The sequence below is a fragment of the Panicum hallii genome, chromosome 5 (genome assembly GCF_002211085.1).
Source record: "Panicum hallii strain FIL2 chromosome 5, PHallii_v3.1, whole genome shotgun sequence".
Classification (NCBI taxonomy): domain Eukaryota; kingdom Viridiplantae; phylum Streptophyta; class Magnoliopsida; order Poales; family Poaceae; genus Panicum; species Panicum hallii.
In genome coordinates, this window is record NC_038046.1 from 54,805,438 (window position 1) to 54,823,127 (window position 17,690).

The following is a 17,690-nucleotide window of genomic DNA, read 5'->3' on the forward strand; positions in this document are numbered from 1 at the left end:
CCCGCTCCACCACCACCGAGCTTGAGTGAGCTGTCAAAGTACATGACCCAATGCTCTGGCTGGTTGGTTGAGTCTTCCACTTGGTTTCTCGCAACTCCGCCGTGAAACCAATTAGTGCTTGCGACTTGATGGCTGTCCGGAGCTTGAAGTCGAGTGTAATGGCTCCCAGCTCCACTGCCCACTTGGAGATGCGCCCGGTAGCATCCCGATTGTGGAGGATATCCGCCAATAGAAAGTCAGAGACCACCAGGATATTGTATGCATCGAAGTAGTGGCGAAGCTTCGTAGAAGTGATGAGTATACCGTAAAGAATTTTCTGAATCGTTAGGTAACGAATCTTAGATTCAGAGAGGACTTCGCTGATGAAGTAAACTGGTCGTTGCACCCCAAAGGCGTGGCCTTACTCCTGGTGTTCCACCACGATTGCCGTGCTGACGATGTGAGTAGTCGCGGCGATGTAGAGTAGCAGGTTCTCTTCTGGTTGGGGAGCGGCCAGGATGGGTGGCGACTGCAGATAGTGCTTGAGATCATGCAGCGCCTGGTTTGCCTCCTTGGTCCACTTGAACTTGTCACGGAGCTTGAGCATTTGAATAAGGGTAGACCCCTTTCTTTGAGTAGGGAGACGAATCGGTTCCAAGCTACCATGCAGCCGGTGAGCTTCTGGACGTCCTCTATCATCTTTGGAGCATCCATGGCTGTGATGGCGTTGATCTTTTCTGGATTTGCCTCGATCCCGCGGTGACTGACAATGAACCCGAGTAGTTTGCCTTGAGGCACGCCAAAGACGTACTTTGTCGGGTTAAGCTTCCATCAAAACCGTCGCAAGCTGTTGAAGGTCTCCTTGAGATCAGTGATGAACTCATCGTGGGATCTGGTCTTAATGACCACGTCATCCACGTAAGCTTCAACGTTGCGGTGCAGCTGGTTCGCAGGCACAGTTGGATGGCCCATTGATAGGTGGCTCCTGCGTTCTTCAACCCGAATGACATTGTAGTGTAAGCATATGCTTCAAAGGGTGTGAAGAACGCTGTTTTGATTTTATCTTCCTTCTTAAGAGCTATCTGATGGTAGCCCGAGTAGCAGTCGAGGAAGGAGAGCAAGACGCAGCCAGCCGTGGAGTCGATGACTTGGTCAGTATAATCTACACACATCCTCCATTCATTTTTATTCTTTTTCAATACAAGTACAGAGTTAGCTAACCACTTGAGGTGGTACACTTCTTTAATAAAACCAGCCACGAGTAGTTTTGCTAGCTCTTTCTTGATGGCCTCACTCTTGCCGAGGGTGAAGCGTCGTAGTCATCGGTTCTTCGGAGTGGCTTTAGGATCGACTTTTAGGCAATATTCAATAAACTCCTTGGGCAGCCCTGGCATATCCGCTGGTTTACACGGGAATATGTCTCAGTTGGCCCTAAGGAAGTTGATGAGCGTGCTTTCCTATTTGTCGCCTAAGCCGCCTCCGATCAAAGCAGTTTAGGATGGGTCGCCCTCTTGCAGCTGGATGGCCTTGATGCTGACGTCTCTAGGGTTTGGTTTAACCCTCAATTGGCTAGGACGCTGGCTGGAGATCTCCATCTCTGTGTTGGTCAGCTTCAATGCGGCCGCGAGTACTTCTGCAGATAGCTCTGGCACGCGTGAAGTCATGGCGTACTCGATCGCCTCCTAGTCGCAGTCGTATGACTTCTTCAGGTCACCACGTAGTGTGAGTATGCCTATCTTACTTGGCATCTTGAGTAGTAGGTAGACGTAGTGGGGCATGACCATAAATTTGGCTAGTGCCGGTCTGCCAAGGATGGCATGGTACGACGAATCGTAGTTCGCCACCTCAAATTTGATGTACTCGGTGCGGTAGTTGTCTTTTGTCCCAAAGGTGACTAGCAGAACCACTGAACCGAGTGGCGTAGCCGCAATACCCGGGACAATTATGTAGAAAGGAGCTTTGCTGGGAGTGAGCATCTTGGAGATGTCCAGTCCCATCTTCTTCAGAGTACTCGCGAAAAGCAGGTTGAGACCGCTCCCGCTAGCGATGGGTACTCTGGTGAGCTATGAGCCCACCACGACAGGGTCTAGGACGAGCGGGAATTTTCCCAGCTCGAAAAAGTTGGTCCATTGATGGTTCCTGGAAAAGGAGATCAAAACCTCGCTGTATCTCAGAGGCCTTGTCGTGGCCGGCTCCATGAAGAGTATTTTGCGCAAAGTTAGCTTCTGCGCGCGCTTGGAGGGGAATCCGCTGTCTCCGCCGAAGATGACATTAACGACGTTCTTCGGATCCTGAAATTCTTGAGCCCCCGACTTGTTACCTCCTTCATCATCCTCCTTGTCTTTTCGCTTTCCTTCTTGAGGGACGGGTGGTGCATTGAGTGATTTGCAGATGGTGATATAGTCGAAGAGCGTGTGCCGCGACTTTGGGTGTATCGGGCATTGTCTGGGCATGACTTTCTCATATTTCGAGTCGTTGTTCCCCGACTTCTTGCCACGCGGGTTGTGCTCGACAGCCGCGACTTCATGGTCTGGCTTGCACTTTTGGGTATTCTCCGATTAGTTCTGCTGGCTTTTGTCGAAGTGGCTGTTGCCATTGCCTTGCTTGTCGTGGTTACACTTGGGGAAGCGGTCGTTTTCCTCATCCTCCTGGTCAGCCCACCGTGCCATCATGCCACGCAGCTCCACGGCAGTAGTCGGACGGTTACGACCGAAGTTGTGGTACGTGTTCTTCGAGAAGAGGCCGTTTTGGAAGCAACGAATGATGTCCTCGTCGGTAATGTTGGCGATGGTGCCGCGCATCTCGAAGAAATATCATGTGTAGGACCTCAGGATCTCGTTCATCTCTAACTTCACCTAGGACAGGTCGTGGCGAGTGCCTGCCCTGATCATGGATCCCTGGAAGTTGTCGATGACGGCCTGCTTGAGGTCCTCCCACGAGTCGATGGAGTTTGGCTTGAGCCTTTTAAGCCACTTGAGGGGTGTGGACTCCAAAGCCACCGGAAAGTAGAGAGCTTTTATAGAGTTGGTTCCCCCTGAAACTTAAATGGCGATGGAGTAGCAACGAATCCACTAGCGTGAATCCACTGGCACGCGCCAGCTGTCGGTAATACCGCCACGCCCATCGAGGGATACCCCCGAGGTGGTGAGTTTGTAGGTAGTGTGTCGCTGAGATCAACAAGTCGAAGGTGCAAAGGAACACAAGGTTTTAGACAGGTTCGGACCGCTGAGTGCGTAATACCCTACGTCCTGTGTGGTTTGTATTGCCTTTGATGATGATTCTTCCTGAGGGGGTCCTGTCCACCCTTATATAATCTGAGGGATAGGTTTATATGGAAGTTCTAGTCGGGTACAAACTCACGATTCCTACCCGAGTACTTCTCGGGTAGTTTCCTACCGTGTCCGACTAGTCTAACTACTGTACGAGTAATCCTATTGCATTACGAATATTTACAACAGATGTAGGGCGTGTGCCATATCCCATCCCATATCCTAGTAGAAGTGTGCCACGTGGGCAGTCCCGTGTACCCGGGTTTGACAGCTAGGCTCTGACCATTCGTCAGCTAAGGCTGTGGAGAAGCAGCACCGCCAGCAGGATAATCATAATCTGAAGGAGGAAGAAGGACTTCATGTTTTTAAGCTGCCTCACGAGCTAAACGAGCCAGCTCAAGCTGGCAAACGAGCCGAGCCGAGCTCAACTTCTAGCTCGTTGCAATAATGAGCCGAGCCAAGCCAGCTCGCAATCTTATCGAGCCATCTCGAGCTGAGCCGAGCCGACCCAAGCTGGCTCGATATCCAGCCCTAGCCGGGGGTTGCTCGGGGTCGCAGGCGCGACTGCGACCGAGCGTGTCACAGAAGGCCCACCTGCGGGCCACGAGCAGCTCGCCCTCACCGCCGCCGGATCGGCCGCCAACCAACCGCCTCCGACGGCTTCTCACGCTCCCCCACCCAGTGCCTGGCCCACCAGTTATCTTTCCGACCACCGATGGCTGTGGCTTCTGCCGCCTCGCCGCGCCGCCCTCTCAACCCGCCACCGCCAGTCCGGCCACCCCCGACCTTCTTCTATGTCCGGCGGTGCCGGACTCCACACCCCCCGGCAGCCCCCTTCCCGAACCCGGTGGTTGTCGCGAGGAGGAAGATAAACACTGGTGTGGGGTCCACCTGCAGCGACGGGTGGACGCCTTCTGCGACGACTTCGCTGGCACCCACGCGCGTGACTCCCAGTATTTGCGCCCTAGCCTGCGAGCTGCGGCCCTCCCTTGTCTACACGCACGTGCTTCGCCCAAGGAACGCACATGGTGCACCGGCAGCTAGGCCCGTCGTCCGGGCTCGGAAGCATGAGCAGTAATACCATTTCTGTTTGACCTGAAACCCAGCCCATCCCAACCTAGCGCTGTTTGTCCGAGCCGGAACGCTCTGGCTCGTAGGCAGACATGCCTGTGGCGCGCGGCCCCTCCGGCTAGCTAGACAAGGTATGTGCCCTGCATCCTCGTGCCGGCCGGGCCCCCAGCCGCTGCGGCGCACGGGGCGCTATCAAATCTCCCTGCTGCCGGCCGGCACGGTGGCAGTGGGCAGGCACGTACACGGCGGCCGGCGATCAGGCCGGCCCACATGCTGCTCCGATCCTCTGTCAGTGTATGTATACACATGACACGCATCTGCGTGCTAGATCCTTTAGAGCATGGCTAATAAGCCAGCCGACCGCCGGCTGAGAACTTCTGCTACGTCACATGTAGCCTGTGAATATAACAAATTGGTTGAGAGGTTGGCTGTATCAAACATTAATATTTAATGTTTTGCATATGAACGGGAGATCGAGAAGGGAGAGAGGTGGGGAGCTGAGCGTCGATCTTATTGCCCGCAACCGGCTGGGAACGGGCGGTGTGGTGCGTCTCAGCCACCGGACGAAGAGTTTAGCGTCGGCCCATTCTCTCTCTTCTATTCTCTTGCTGCCACATCATCTTTTCTTTCAACGTGAACTCTATTTGGCCGGTTGAGTACTCTTATTTGGATTCTCATCGTCACTCCACTAGAACACGTAGGACACTGTCTACTGACTACAGTACGGTACAGTAAATCGTACGAGTCGTCGTCCAGAGGCCACGCAGGTGCAACTTGTTTCTGCTCTCAGCGAATCCTAGCTGACCATCGCCAGCGCAATCACGCGTAGCTGTGCAGGGACACTGCATCGATCACGTTACGTGTTGATTGATTGGCGTCATGCTCAGGGCCGGCCGGGACGTACCCTGACTCCCTGAGGATTTGGAACAGCCCCAGCCCGTACTAAATTCAGAGTTGGGTAGACGACTTTACTATACTTTGGGCTGGTTAATTGAAACTAGATCTCCGTTAATTACTGGCGTTATTCTGGCTGTTTAGTTATTGGTGGTTTGATTATTCGAAGCATGGACCAACTAACTTGCCCTAATTAAACAGATCGGCTCGTCACGCACGACATCAGATTGCCTTGTCATCTTCATTCCACTGAGATGATGGCACCATCCTGTTTATAGCAGGAACAACAAGGGTGAGGACGAGCATCCTATTCAGACCAAACACAAGCATACAGTTGGAGGAGCCAGCAAGTGGATAGCCACTTGGCTGTCCCGTCGATGGAGGGGGGCAGGAAAGCCATGGGCGACCTACGAGCTCAATGAATCGGAGGCAGCGAGCTAAGCTTACTATTAGTGCTAGTCCCTTAATGAGGACGATCGCTGTGACTGTGAGCCTGTGACCGTGCAGTGAGTGAGGCTGTGAGACCGGCCAGCTGCTAGCCGTACGGATCGGAGCGCCTCGAAAGCTACTCCGGCTACACCGCGGCGAGAAGATGCATGAACTGCGAGCGTGAAGGACCGCGCCGGCCATTAACGTCCCGATCTGCTCATTGGCCATCTGCCCGCAATTGGGTGCCGTAGTCACTGTGCGTGAGCGTCCCTGCCGAGACGACGGACGAGTGGAGGGGACGACAGCCCTGATCCCCGCTGGCCATTGGGGAGAAAGCAGCAGCAGGGTCATCATTTGTTAATGCTGTCAAATCGCCTGAAGGTTAGTTTTTAGGGCACGTACAACCCACGTCAATATGGCGTCTCTTAAGCCATCTACAGGGGGTTATTTGCAAAAAAACACAAGAGCCGTCTGCGGACGGAGCGACGTCTCTGGCTCTTTACCCAAGTAACAAGCGACGACACCCGTCTCCAATTGTACGATTTTACCGTCTGTTCTGGGATCCGGTGTTCCATCCTTTCTCCTCCCGATCGATCGCCTCCCTTTCTCCTCCGCCCCTCGTCCCTCCCTCCTCCATCGGGACATGGAACCGAAGAAGAACCAGGGCGGCACCCGTTCCTCCCATGGCGCCCATCGCCCCTCCGTCGGCCTTGCCCGGCCCTCCACCGGCGGTCGCATATCAACCGCGGCCGAAATCGATGGCGCCACCAGGATCCCCTATGCGATGTCCTCCCCTGGCAGCGGTGCAGTACCATCGGCCACCAGGTTCTCCACCGAACGGAGCTCTTCCCCTCGCAGCGGAGCGGTTCCCTCGGCCACTCGATTTGGCGCCGGCGCCCATATCCCATTCGGCAGTGCAGGTCGAAGCTCCTCCCCTGGCGGCATTGCTGCCTTTGCCTCATCCCCTGGCAGCACCCCACCCTTGTTTTCAGACTTGCTGCAAAGGTACTTTCTGAACCATGTCCGTGGAATCGATGCCGCCTAGCGTTAGTTCCTAATGCATTTGTCCTGATGCTTTTGTCTTGAACCATGTCCGTGGAATCGTCCTGAGATGAGAACTGGCTGGTACACTCCTACCACTAATCTAGAGCGGCAAGCAGGTCCTGATGCTTTGTCCTGTGGCTAGAGAAGCTAGTGAAAGCCAGTATAACTACTACTTGTTTACCGAGTTTTTTTTTAATCTGAACCATCGATTCTTTGTTGAGGAGTCACCCATTATTGAAATTAGACGTGCAGACTTAAAGTGTAAACACAAATTAAAATCACTTTGTACTAGTAAATTTAGTTTGATATAACTGAAGAATGACGAAATTTGTTGTTAAACTGAATTATTGTGTACTAGTAAAATCACTTTGTACTAGTAAATTTGCATGCCCATCTATGTTTTTTACTTCTGGAATCAATATTTCCTTGTTCTAAATTATCGTGCATGCCCATTTCAATAGGAGCAGTGATATATGTATTCATTCTTCTTTTTCAGCTCTGATAGTTTTATGAACTACATGGTGGGCTAGCAAGGTAATCTACCTGAGAATTCGTATTTTATGGGAAGAACATCACATTGCGCACCCGTGGACGAAGAACCTCACGTTGCACGCAACAACCCGGTTGACATCGATGGTGATGATGAAACTGAAGAAGTTAGGACCGAGGCAAGGTTAATATGGAAACCTGAAGAAGATGGGAGAGTGGTATTTCCGTAAACTATTTCCATGTACAATTGCATAGGTTGATTAAACTATTCACCGTCTTTTTATTTTTGAGCAGATGAGTGCTTGGCTCAAACATTCAATCGACTCAATTTCTGGAAATAATAAGAAGTCTGAGAAGTATTGGTTAAATGTGCAGAAAGAGTACAACCAAAGTACTCCAAAAATTAGATGGAGGACCACAAAGCAAGTTAAAGATAGTTGGCACAAGATCAATAGATTCACAAACTCGTTCAACGATTGTTGGTTGAAGGCTAGGAGGGTTTTCACGAGTGGATATTCAGATGAAATGTGGTTAGAAAAAGCGCATAAATTCTACGAGGAAGACAACCAGGGATCACGTTTTCAGCTTATGAATGTTTAGTACATGGTCCGTAATGAGGCGAAGTGGATGTGTTACAATGATCAGCTCCAGGGCAAGAACCAAAGCAAGAGAAAGGAGATGGACAGTACAGCTACACAAGGAGGAGGACTAGACGATATTGACCTTCCACGGCCAATGGGACAGAAGGCAGCTAAAAGGGCTGGATATGAAGGTAAAGGAAAATCTAAAGATAGTGCGATACATGTTGACGAGCTTGATAGATTTGAAAAAATTCAGAACAATGTCCAGGCCAATCGTCTTAAAGCTCTTGAAATGCAAGGAAAGATTAGCAATGACAAGATAAAGGCTTCTAAGATTGCTCTGCAAGCAGCTAAGGAAGAGAAGGAGGCTAAAATGTTTGAAACATATTCAAATCTACTCAAGCTAGATGTATCAGAAATGCCTGAAGATATTAGAGCTGAGCATGTTGCAGCTCTAAAATGTTTGAGGAGCAAATTGTTTCCAGTCTAACTATGCGTAATGCACTATGTGCTGGAACAAACTTTATTATAAACTATGTGTAATGAACTATGAAATATGTGGTGCCATTGTTCTGTCTATATGTTCTGTCGTGTTCCCTTGCTGCCGTGTGAAGTGATTTTATTCCCTTGCTGCCGTGTGAAATGATCAAGTTGCTGCCATGTGAAATGATCAAGTTACTGCCGTGTGAATGCCGCCTTGCTGTGTGAACTGAATGCCTATGCCGTGTGAACTGATCATAAACTTCCCTTGCTGCTGTGCCTATATATGTATAGAGACCACTTGATGTACCTCTCAATATACTCTCTCAATCCACCCTAAAATGGACGAGCCAAGTTCACCAGAAATGCAGGAGGATGACGAAGATGTGTACTGTGTAGATGACATGCTTGGAGAAGATGGTGAACTGCATCAGGATGATGAAGATGTGTACAGTGTAGATGGCATGCTAACTGAAGATGAGTTCCTCGATGGCTATCTTGGTCGCATTGGGGAGAACATCCTAGCCAATTTGGAAGCCCAATCGAGACAACATCGGTTCTTTCGTAGAAGGTATATTCCCAGGCCCGTGAAATCGCACATCAAGATCTATATGCTTGCTATTTTACCGAACCCCCAATCTACACCGACGAGATGTTTCGTCGGAGGTACCGGATGAGGCGACCGCTTTTCTTGCGGATCGTTGAAAAACTTCGTGAATGGTCAACTTACTTTGAACCCACAACCGACTGCTTTTAAAGACAGAGTCTGTCAGATATCCAAAAATGTACTGCTGCAATTCGTATGCTAGCATATGGTACTCTAGCTGACGAACTTGATGAGAACTTGAAACTTGCAGCAAGCACAGCTTTGGAGTGCCTATGAAAATTTACTGAATGAATTATTGAAGTTTTCGGTGAAGAATACTTACAGCCTCCAACGTGTGAAGAAGTGGATAAACTCCTTCAAATCGGAGAAGCTTGTGGTTTCCCTGGTATGCTTGGAAGTATAGATTGCATGCATTGGCAGTGGGAGAAATGCCCTATTGCATGGAGAGGCCAGTTCACCCGTGGAGACAAAGGTGTACCCACTATGATCCTTGAGGCGGTAGCATCAAAAGATCTTCGGATATGGCATGCTTTTTTTGGAACTGCTGGGTCAAACAATGACATTAATGTCTTAAATAGATCACCTTTGTTCATCCAAAAATTGAGAGGTGAAGCTCCTCAAGTCCAATATGTTGTGAATGGAAAGCCGTACAGTACGGGCTATTATCTTGCTGATGGAATTTATCCAGATTGGGCTGCCCTTATGAAATCAATACCAAGTCCCCTAAATGATAAAGATAGATATTTTGCAAAACGTCAAGAAAAAGAAAGGAAGGTTGTGGAGTGCTCATTTGGTGTGCTACAATCTAGATTTAATATCATTCGTTGGCTGGCACGCTTGTGGAAAAGAAAGGACGTGGTTAATATAATGATGGCATGTGTTATCTTGCACAACATGATAGTTGAAGATGAAAAAGAAGACGTTCAAGTCCATATTGACTTGAATGCTAACCCAGGAGTGTCCATTGCGCTGCCACCCGAAGTTAGCACAGAAGCTAATCCATGCTTTGCTGCCGTACTTCGAAGAAATAAAGAAATCCGGAGTAACTCAAAGCATAACGAGCTCAAGAAAGATTTGATTGAGCATATATGGCAGCGATATGGTAGAGAATTTCAAGCTCAAGAATAATTTAACATATTATATGCCTTATATATATTATATTTCATATAATATTATGAGTTTGTATTTCATATAAATATTATGAGTTTGAAGTTCATCAAAGTATTGTATATATGAATACAAAGTATGTACACACATTTGATCCAGCTTATGTTTAATTCAGCTACATTTATGCATTTATTAACGGACAGATGCTCACAAACACTCCATTGTATCAAACTGTCTCTTAGCTGTCTACTGTACTTGGAGAACCGTCCCGCTGTCTAAGGGTTGTACATGCCCTTACACGCACGAGACCCACTGCCACGCCCCCGTATTTGTTAACATTGCGTATATGAACCCATGCAAGTGCTCTAATCTAGGGTACGGGGCGATTTGTTTAACCCTGCTTGCATGATCAAGTGGCCCGGGACATTTGTCCTGGCTGCCTCTGGTTACTGTTTATTCATAGACGTTTCTGACCACCTTTGCCCCATTGTTCGTCCCCACATTAAACCTTCGTTTATTCTTCGCTTGAGGGCCTCTTTGAAACAAGATATTAATTGAGAAACACATGAATTGGAAATGCCGGCAATTAGGGTGTCTTAGCATATGCACCTCGAATCCTATGGAAATAAACATATAGTGAAACTCAGAAATGACCATTTTAATAGGGCAGGGGGGAATCAAAAGTGAGAGATAGTACAAAGAATTTTTTTCAAGAGGTTGGATATCATTTTACAATGCAAATATTCTAACTCCTATGTATGGAACAAGCATTCCGTAAGAGTTTAATTTAGAGGTTCAACATTTTGTTCCAAAGGTCTCAATTTGTTTTTGTAAATTATTCAAATCCTATGAAATCCCTCCATCTTTTACTTTGGTATAGAAAGGCCTAAATTTATGTAAAAAAAGTATATACAAAAATATCAAATGTATAAGACTATCTATTGCCCAATCAGCCGAATTCGCGATTGATTCTTAATCAAATAAACAACTCAATGCCCAAGCCACACCAACCCCAAACTTGATCTCTCGCCCTAGACAAGCAAACAATGCTGAAAGTACAAGCACATGTAAAGTTATATGGAAAAACATATGTTTGTCTGTAAAACTAACCTCCCACATGTTGGAATTTTCTCCATCCTATAATTTATTTTTAATTTATAGACCATCTTGCAAAACTAAATTCTGGTTCAATGATGAGAATGAAATGTGGCGCATGTTGGGTTATTTTTTCGCCCAACCAAATAACAACAACATTAACAAATAAAAAAAAACTGTGGCACATTACATGAACTATATAATTTTTTTGAACCCTGAAATGTAGGACTTACTAATTTAATTTTATGTAGAAGTTTTCCTGCACTATATTTAAATATACCAAATTGTAACTAGAAAATATCCAAAATTGGTACTCGAAGATAATCGCAGCTGGGTGAGGAGGCCAATTTAGGGGGATGAACCTAGTTGTTTTGTCCGGTCATTCTCATGCTCCCCACAGCATGCATCAATCTGCCGCCACTTGGCTAGCCATCTTTCTCGATCAGCATTTATGTGTACGCGCTCCATACCTCCACATGGAGAAGTAACATTAGTACAGTAAGAGCATTATGTAAAGTAAACAGTTAGTCAATTACCGTAACTATCTTAGATAACTCGACAACAAGAAGATGGGATCCAATCCAGATGAGCTTACACAAGAAACTTATGGACAAGTTGTTTGTATGAAATGAAGTCGAGATCTAGTTATAGGTTACACCGAAAGCCACAGCGTCGGGGTCAACAACAATTGGGGCTTTATTTTAAAGTTTTCTCCACACCGAAGGCTCTGAATTTGTCTATTTTTTTATTTCACATGCATCAAACACCTGTTTCAATAAAAGTACTAGCTATTTCCGCAAGAAGACATGCAGAAGTATATTCCCTTGGCGTCGACAAATTGGACTTCTCTTTGGTCACGTGCAAAACAGTTGAACTCACGCATACTATTTTGCGTTGATAATGTCACACTGAAAATGTATTATATATTCCACAAGCTGAACAAGGAAAAAATGCATCACCTCCAGAACTGTCAAACAAACAGAATCATTTGTATTTATGTCATGCATGGTCTGCACACTTGCGTATATATGGAGTGGTGTCAAGACATGTGGATGTGTGACTAGCTAGAACATAATGCATATAGTAGCCTTAAAGAGTACAAAATAAATATATATGTATTGTTAAAAAAAGAAATTTATGTTTATAAATATATATATATATATATATGAAAAAGGAGTAAGAACATATACTCCAATTACTCTACAAGTCTCCAAGAAACCAAGATACAGATGGAACCGATCGAAACAAAACTGCAGATATGTATACTGGAATTTGAGCAAGTACCAATGCAAGCAGTACTACCCAAATATCAAAGTCAATGCTGATGAAACAAAATCTCACAACATTAATTCAAATGCCAAATTGAAGGCCCCAATTAGCATGAAATACCAGTCCCTGCATCGATCTCTGTAAAATGCAAACACAGCGGTACCATAAATAAACACAAACAAACAAAGACGCAGTTCAAAAATAGAAACACCAATCTACTGAATATAAGCACACACAACCACCAAGCTAGACTCCATACAGAAGATAGAGATACCAAAATAGTAGAAACCATAAGCAGCATCCCGGTATAACCTTCTAGCGGAACTCCGCCGCGACGTTGACCGGCAAGCCAACACACGATGGATTATTCCGGCACCGAGGTGGCGCTCGCCGCCCCAATCTCGTCACAGCTGCAGTCAGGCGCCGACGAGCTGGCGGCGCTGCACCTGCTATCGCGCCAATCCTCGAGGTTCAAGGGCGTCGTGCCGCAGCCGAACGGGCGCTGGGGCGCGCAGATCTACGACCGCCACGCCCGGGTGTGGCTCGGCACGTTCCCCGACGAGGAGATCGCCGCGCGCGCCTACGACGTGGCCGCTGTCCGCTACCGCGGCCGCGAAGCCACCACCAACTTCCCGGGGGAGCGTGCGTCCGCGGGCGAGCTCGCCTTCCTGGCGGCGCACTCCAAGTCGGAGATCGTCGACATGCTCCGGAAGCACACCTACGCCGCCGAGCTGCGCCAGGGCCTGCGCCGCGGCCGCGGCATGGGCGCCCGCGCGCAGCCCACGCCGCTGTGGGCTCGGAAGCCGCTCTTCGAGAAGGTCGTGACGCCGAGCGACGTCGGCAAGCTCAACCGCCTCGTCGTGCCCAAGCAGCACGCGGAGAGGCACTTCCCGCTGAGGCGCGCGCCGGAGGAGACGGCCACCGGCAAGGGCGTGCTCCTCAACTTCGAGGACGACGAGGGCAAGGTGTGGCGGTTCCGGTACTCGTACTGGAACAGCAGCCAGAGCTACGTGCTGAGCAAGGGCTGGAGCCGCTTCGTCCGGGAGAAGGGCCTCCGAGCCGGCGACACCGTGGCTTTCTCCCAGTCAGTGTATGGGCAGGACAACAATCAGCTGCTCATCAACTACAGGAAGGCACCAAGGAAGCAGGGCGAAGGCCCGGACGACGCGAATCACGCGATTGCCGCTGAGGCCCGTAGCATCATCAAGCTGTTCGGCGTTGACATTGCCGGCGGAGGGCGAGAGGCTGGCGCCGAAGGGCACGGCGGATTCTTGGAGAGATAGCCCATGATGAACGAAGATGACAACTTCAGCGCCTTCTTGATCTTCCCTAGCTAGCTAGCTCTAGTGTGATCATGTATATATGGTATCTTCTCCAACTTTATTTTCTTGTTTCTTATCGATCCGGCCATTTGATGTTAACTTCAATTCTCCGCCATGTCATCAGCCTAGCTAGCTTATCTATCCTGCTAATAACATCAACTGCCATCTAGCTAGTGGATGATATATATATTGTGCTTGTTGTTGTCCTCAAAACTATGATTCCATCAAGGTTGATGTTCTACATACAGTGTGTACAGCTAGTTCCTATACCTGTTTGTGTTCCTTGCATTGTGAGCTCTGAAGCTCACCAAAGCAATAACTAATAGATAATTTTGCAGTATGGAGCGACCTATACCCGTAGGCATATGCTACATATGTAATTCACTTTTTTTTTTGCTTGGGCTGACCAAGCACATTTCAGTGCGAATCAGACTTCTCTGCACATTTTTGCTTCCGGCCGGATGCAAATGGGCTACCAATCCTGCCAACCTGAGCATTCAGGGAGGAGGTGAAGCAGCCCAATGCCATCTCTTCAGTTCCCTCTTCAGCAGGTATAGGACGAGCGAGATTGCGGAGCCTATTACAATTGGATGGGCAGGCTTCTCAGAGTTGAGAACCGAAAAGGCAATGCAAGTCTCTCCTATTCTAGATAGAATACGCTACTTATATCCTGAAGTCTTTCTTCCTCATCCGTGATAGGGTTCCTTGGCGCATATTCATTCTAGAATCCAGGCCCTCGTCGATGACGGGACGCCTCCTTTCAGGTATCCGTCAATGGTTAAACCCCCCCGGAGAGATTTAGGTATATGATGATATAGTTTGTTATATACTAGTACTAAGTTATAATTATAATATATTTAAAAAATAGGGGTGCTTTTGAAATTTTTGTATATATCATTTTGAAGTACCTTAGAAAGAATTAGTATACTTAAAGTGATAAATGAGTATGCAAACATACGCATAGTGGTATACTGATGGTGAGAATAACTGCACCCGCGTGTAGAATGTATTTTTTATATATATATACACACATCATGAGATCCATTGTACACGCGCTTGTAGCTAATCCTACATGTGTATCTCATGATGTAGGGCGTATCTGACCCAACAAAAATTATGTATGAGGTATATATGAGCATACTAGACCATCTATGATGGTACATAATGTGACCATACATGGAGTATATGGACATACTCATTTTTATATACTAGTACATGATATATTTAAAAAATAGAGATGCTTTTGAAATTTTTCGTACATATCCCTTTAAAATATCTTAAATATCTTAGAATTAGTATATCAACATACTCAAAGTGATAAATGAATATGTGGATATACGCACGGTGATATACTGATGGTAAAAGTAGCTACACACGAGCATAGATAAAACTCATCCTATATATGTATATATATATATACACACACACAATGGTACCATTGGTGGGCTGCCGGTGCTTGCGTCGTGCTGGTGAGTATATATATTAGCTTATTTTGTGGTTTAGTTACTTGGTGTTCACTATATATATGTTGTATGCAGCTTATTCTGAGGCCGTCGTCGGTGCTTGTGATTTACTAGTGAAATTTGAAAATATTTTTTTATATATTTACTGCTGATTTAATCTTACTAATTGGAGGCTCTTTTCGAAACCTCCACATAAAGCCACCTAGAATCTTAGATGGACACTCTAAAAAAAATTCTCATAAAAATTAGAAATATCCGGCCACATCAATCCGACAACTCTCTAATTATAATGGTTATGGCATCTATTATCTTTCCTAATAAATTATCCACCTCTACCTTTATGAAAATAGATTAAAGTAACCCCTCAAACATGTATCTAAATTACCCACCTCTAAATTACCACCTCTACCATTATAAAAAATCTAAAGTAACCCCCTAATCTTCGTATAAAATCACCGACCTATACCATTATAAAAATAATGCAAATAACCCCTTATTATTAAAAGTTAAAGTAACGCCTAAATTTGGATCTAAATTATATAATTATAACAAAATATTGAAGTGCACCAATATAAAATTCAAAATTACTATTTCTATCATTATTAATATATTATTTATATTATTGTTTATATAAAATACTACCCACGATATGTGTCGTTATGTATTCATGTATGATGGAAGAGATAGCAATACCAATTCACAGATAAATGCTTCAATTAAATATATATATCAAACACATATGGAGGTGTGATGCAAAATGAAATCTATTTCAACTAGATATGTATTTTAACTAGATAATAATAATTATGTATTTTAGAATACGTGTTAGAATATTTAATAGATGAAATCATGATACATCATACATGTACGGGACTTACGAACAGTCAGGCCAGTCTCAATGGGAGTTTTATGAAGAGTTTCATAGCATTAAATTCTATGTCACATCATCAATTTTGCTGACATGGCGAGGAGAGAGGAGCAGAAAGTTTCATAGAATGTGAGAGAAATTTCATTACCTAGTTTCCAGTTTTGATAATTGTACTATAAAACTATGCACTTGACACTGGTACGAAGGATGAGCCTTTGTTGTGTAGCACCGAATGTAGCACACGATCGACTAAAGCAACCACTTTCGTTTCCTAGCTTGGTGGCTAGAGGATCATAAGCAAGCACGGTACCATAGCAGTAGCAGGGTTCTGGATCCGTTTTATCGAGACCCGCATACACATTGGAGTGGACATCACATTACTATGGAAATTTTCATTTCAGAAAAAAAAATATTACTATGGAAATCGTTGTTCGTGGAGTCCTTTGCGTGATGTATGCATGACGCCAGTGTTTGCTGCGATGTTGCAGCCATCGTGGTCTCTTGATTCTCCAGCTTTTGTGGGTACATTAGGAGTTGCTCGACCTGCGGATGGGTACATTAGGAGCTTTTGTGGGTCCATGATTACCGGGCACACCCCCGCATATAAGGCTAATTACAATGGAGGGTTTCAAAGCTAACCAGTGTAATTAAATGCTAGTTGATCTAGTGTGGTATGTATATTTGTAACCAGTGTAATTATGTGTAATTAAATGCGCACGGGATCCCCCATGAAACAACGACGGCCACAGTGGTTGTTTCACGCCATTTCCAACGTCTCGGAAACGAGTTAGCAGAGTGTCGTGAGGATTTAACTGGTTCCTTCTCTTCCCTCATTAAATCAGTGCCACATTATAAAAATGCTGATGTATCATGGTAATTAATACCATAAAACTCGCCATGAAAACCCATTGTGATTAGTCTAATGCTCTCTCTGCAAGCTGTGAATAATCAATTTAAGTTATTGGGGGTGGTTAGCAGCAGTGACCAGTCTCAGCTGCACCAGCACGGCAGCACTCCATGCGCGGGCTCTCGTGTCATCATCCACAAACAATAATCCAACTTGCCATGAGCAACCATGCATGCATGGCCTCCTGACGAATGAGACCGAGAAACCGGAGGCGCGCTCGCCTGCAGTTGCTAAACGGACCCCGACCGTCCGGTCTCCGTTCCAGAGAACTAACCCACCGGCCGTGGTCGTTGCGTGGAACAACGACCACGATCAATCGGGGTTCGCCGCGGTGCATGGCCTGACCTGACCGGCCGCCGTGTCGTCTCCGAACCGCGTGCGCGCACGCCGGGAAGACGATCGAGTCCGCGCCGTTGATTTATTTGACCCCGGTCGGGGCTCGAAACAACGACCACCGCAGCATGCGCACGCCCGGGTTCAGGGATTGATTGGCACTTGCGCGTCCTGGTGGCTGGATAAGCTAGCTAGCTGAACGGGAGCGCGACCGATCGAACGACCTGCAGGGTCCTGGCAACCGATAGATCACCTCACTAGCTGAAAGCTCAACCTCGCGGCGCTCTGAAGGGATCGATCCATCGATAGAACTAGAACGACCTGCGCGCGCGCGCGCGTGGCCAGGGGACCTCAAGAGGTAGCTGCGCGCTCGACGTCGCGCATTCATGTCCGTCCGTTCTGCTGCCCGACCCGCCCTGGCCCAGCTTATATTAGCTGCGCGCCAGGGGCGGACAGGCCGTGCCGTGCCCGTGCGACATGAAC

At 47.0% G+C, this 17,690-nt stretch overlaps 1 protein-coding gene and 1 pseudogene across 1 annotated transcript; both read left to right on the top strand.

The window, feature by feature from the left end:
- The first annotated feature begins 8,840 nt into the window (after positions 1 to 8,840).
- On the top strand, positions 8,841 to 9,971 carry LOC112892809 (annotated as a pseudogene).
- A 2,315-nt stretch (positions 9,972 to 12,286) lies between these two features.
- On the top strand, positions 12,287 to 13,858 carry LOC112894987 (AP2/ERF and B3 domain-containing protein Os01g0141000-like). Its single transcript, XM_025962842.1, has one exon. The coding sequence runs from the start codon at positions 12,674 to 12,676 to the stop codon at positions 13,595 to 13,597; it is 924 nt and encodes a 307-aa protein (XP_025818627.1). The 5' UTR covers positions 12,287 to 12,673; the 3' UTR covers positions 13,598 to 13,858.
- The last annotated feature ends 3,832 nt before the right edge of the window (positions 13,859 to 17,690 follow it).

What these genes read in the sequence shown, in the direction of transcription:
- LOC112894987 (XM_025962842.1), top strand. Translation starts at nt 12,674, where the DNA reads ATGGATTATTCCGGCACCGAGGTGGCGCTCGCCGCCCCAATCTCGTCA.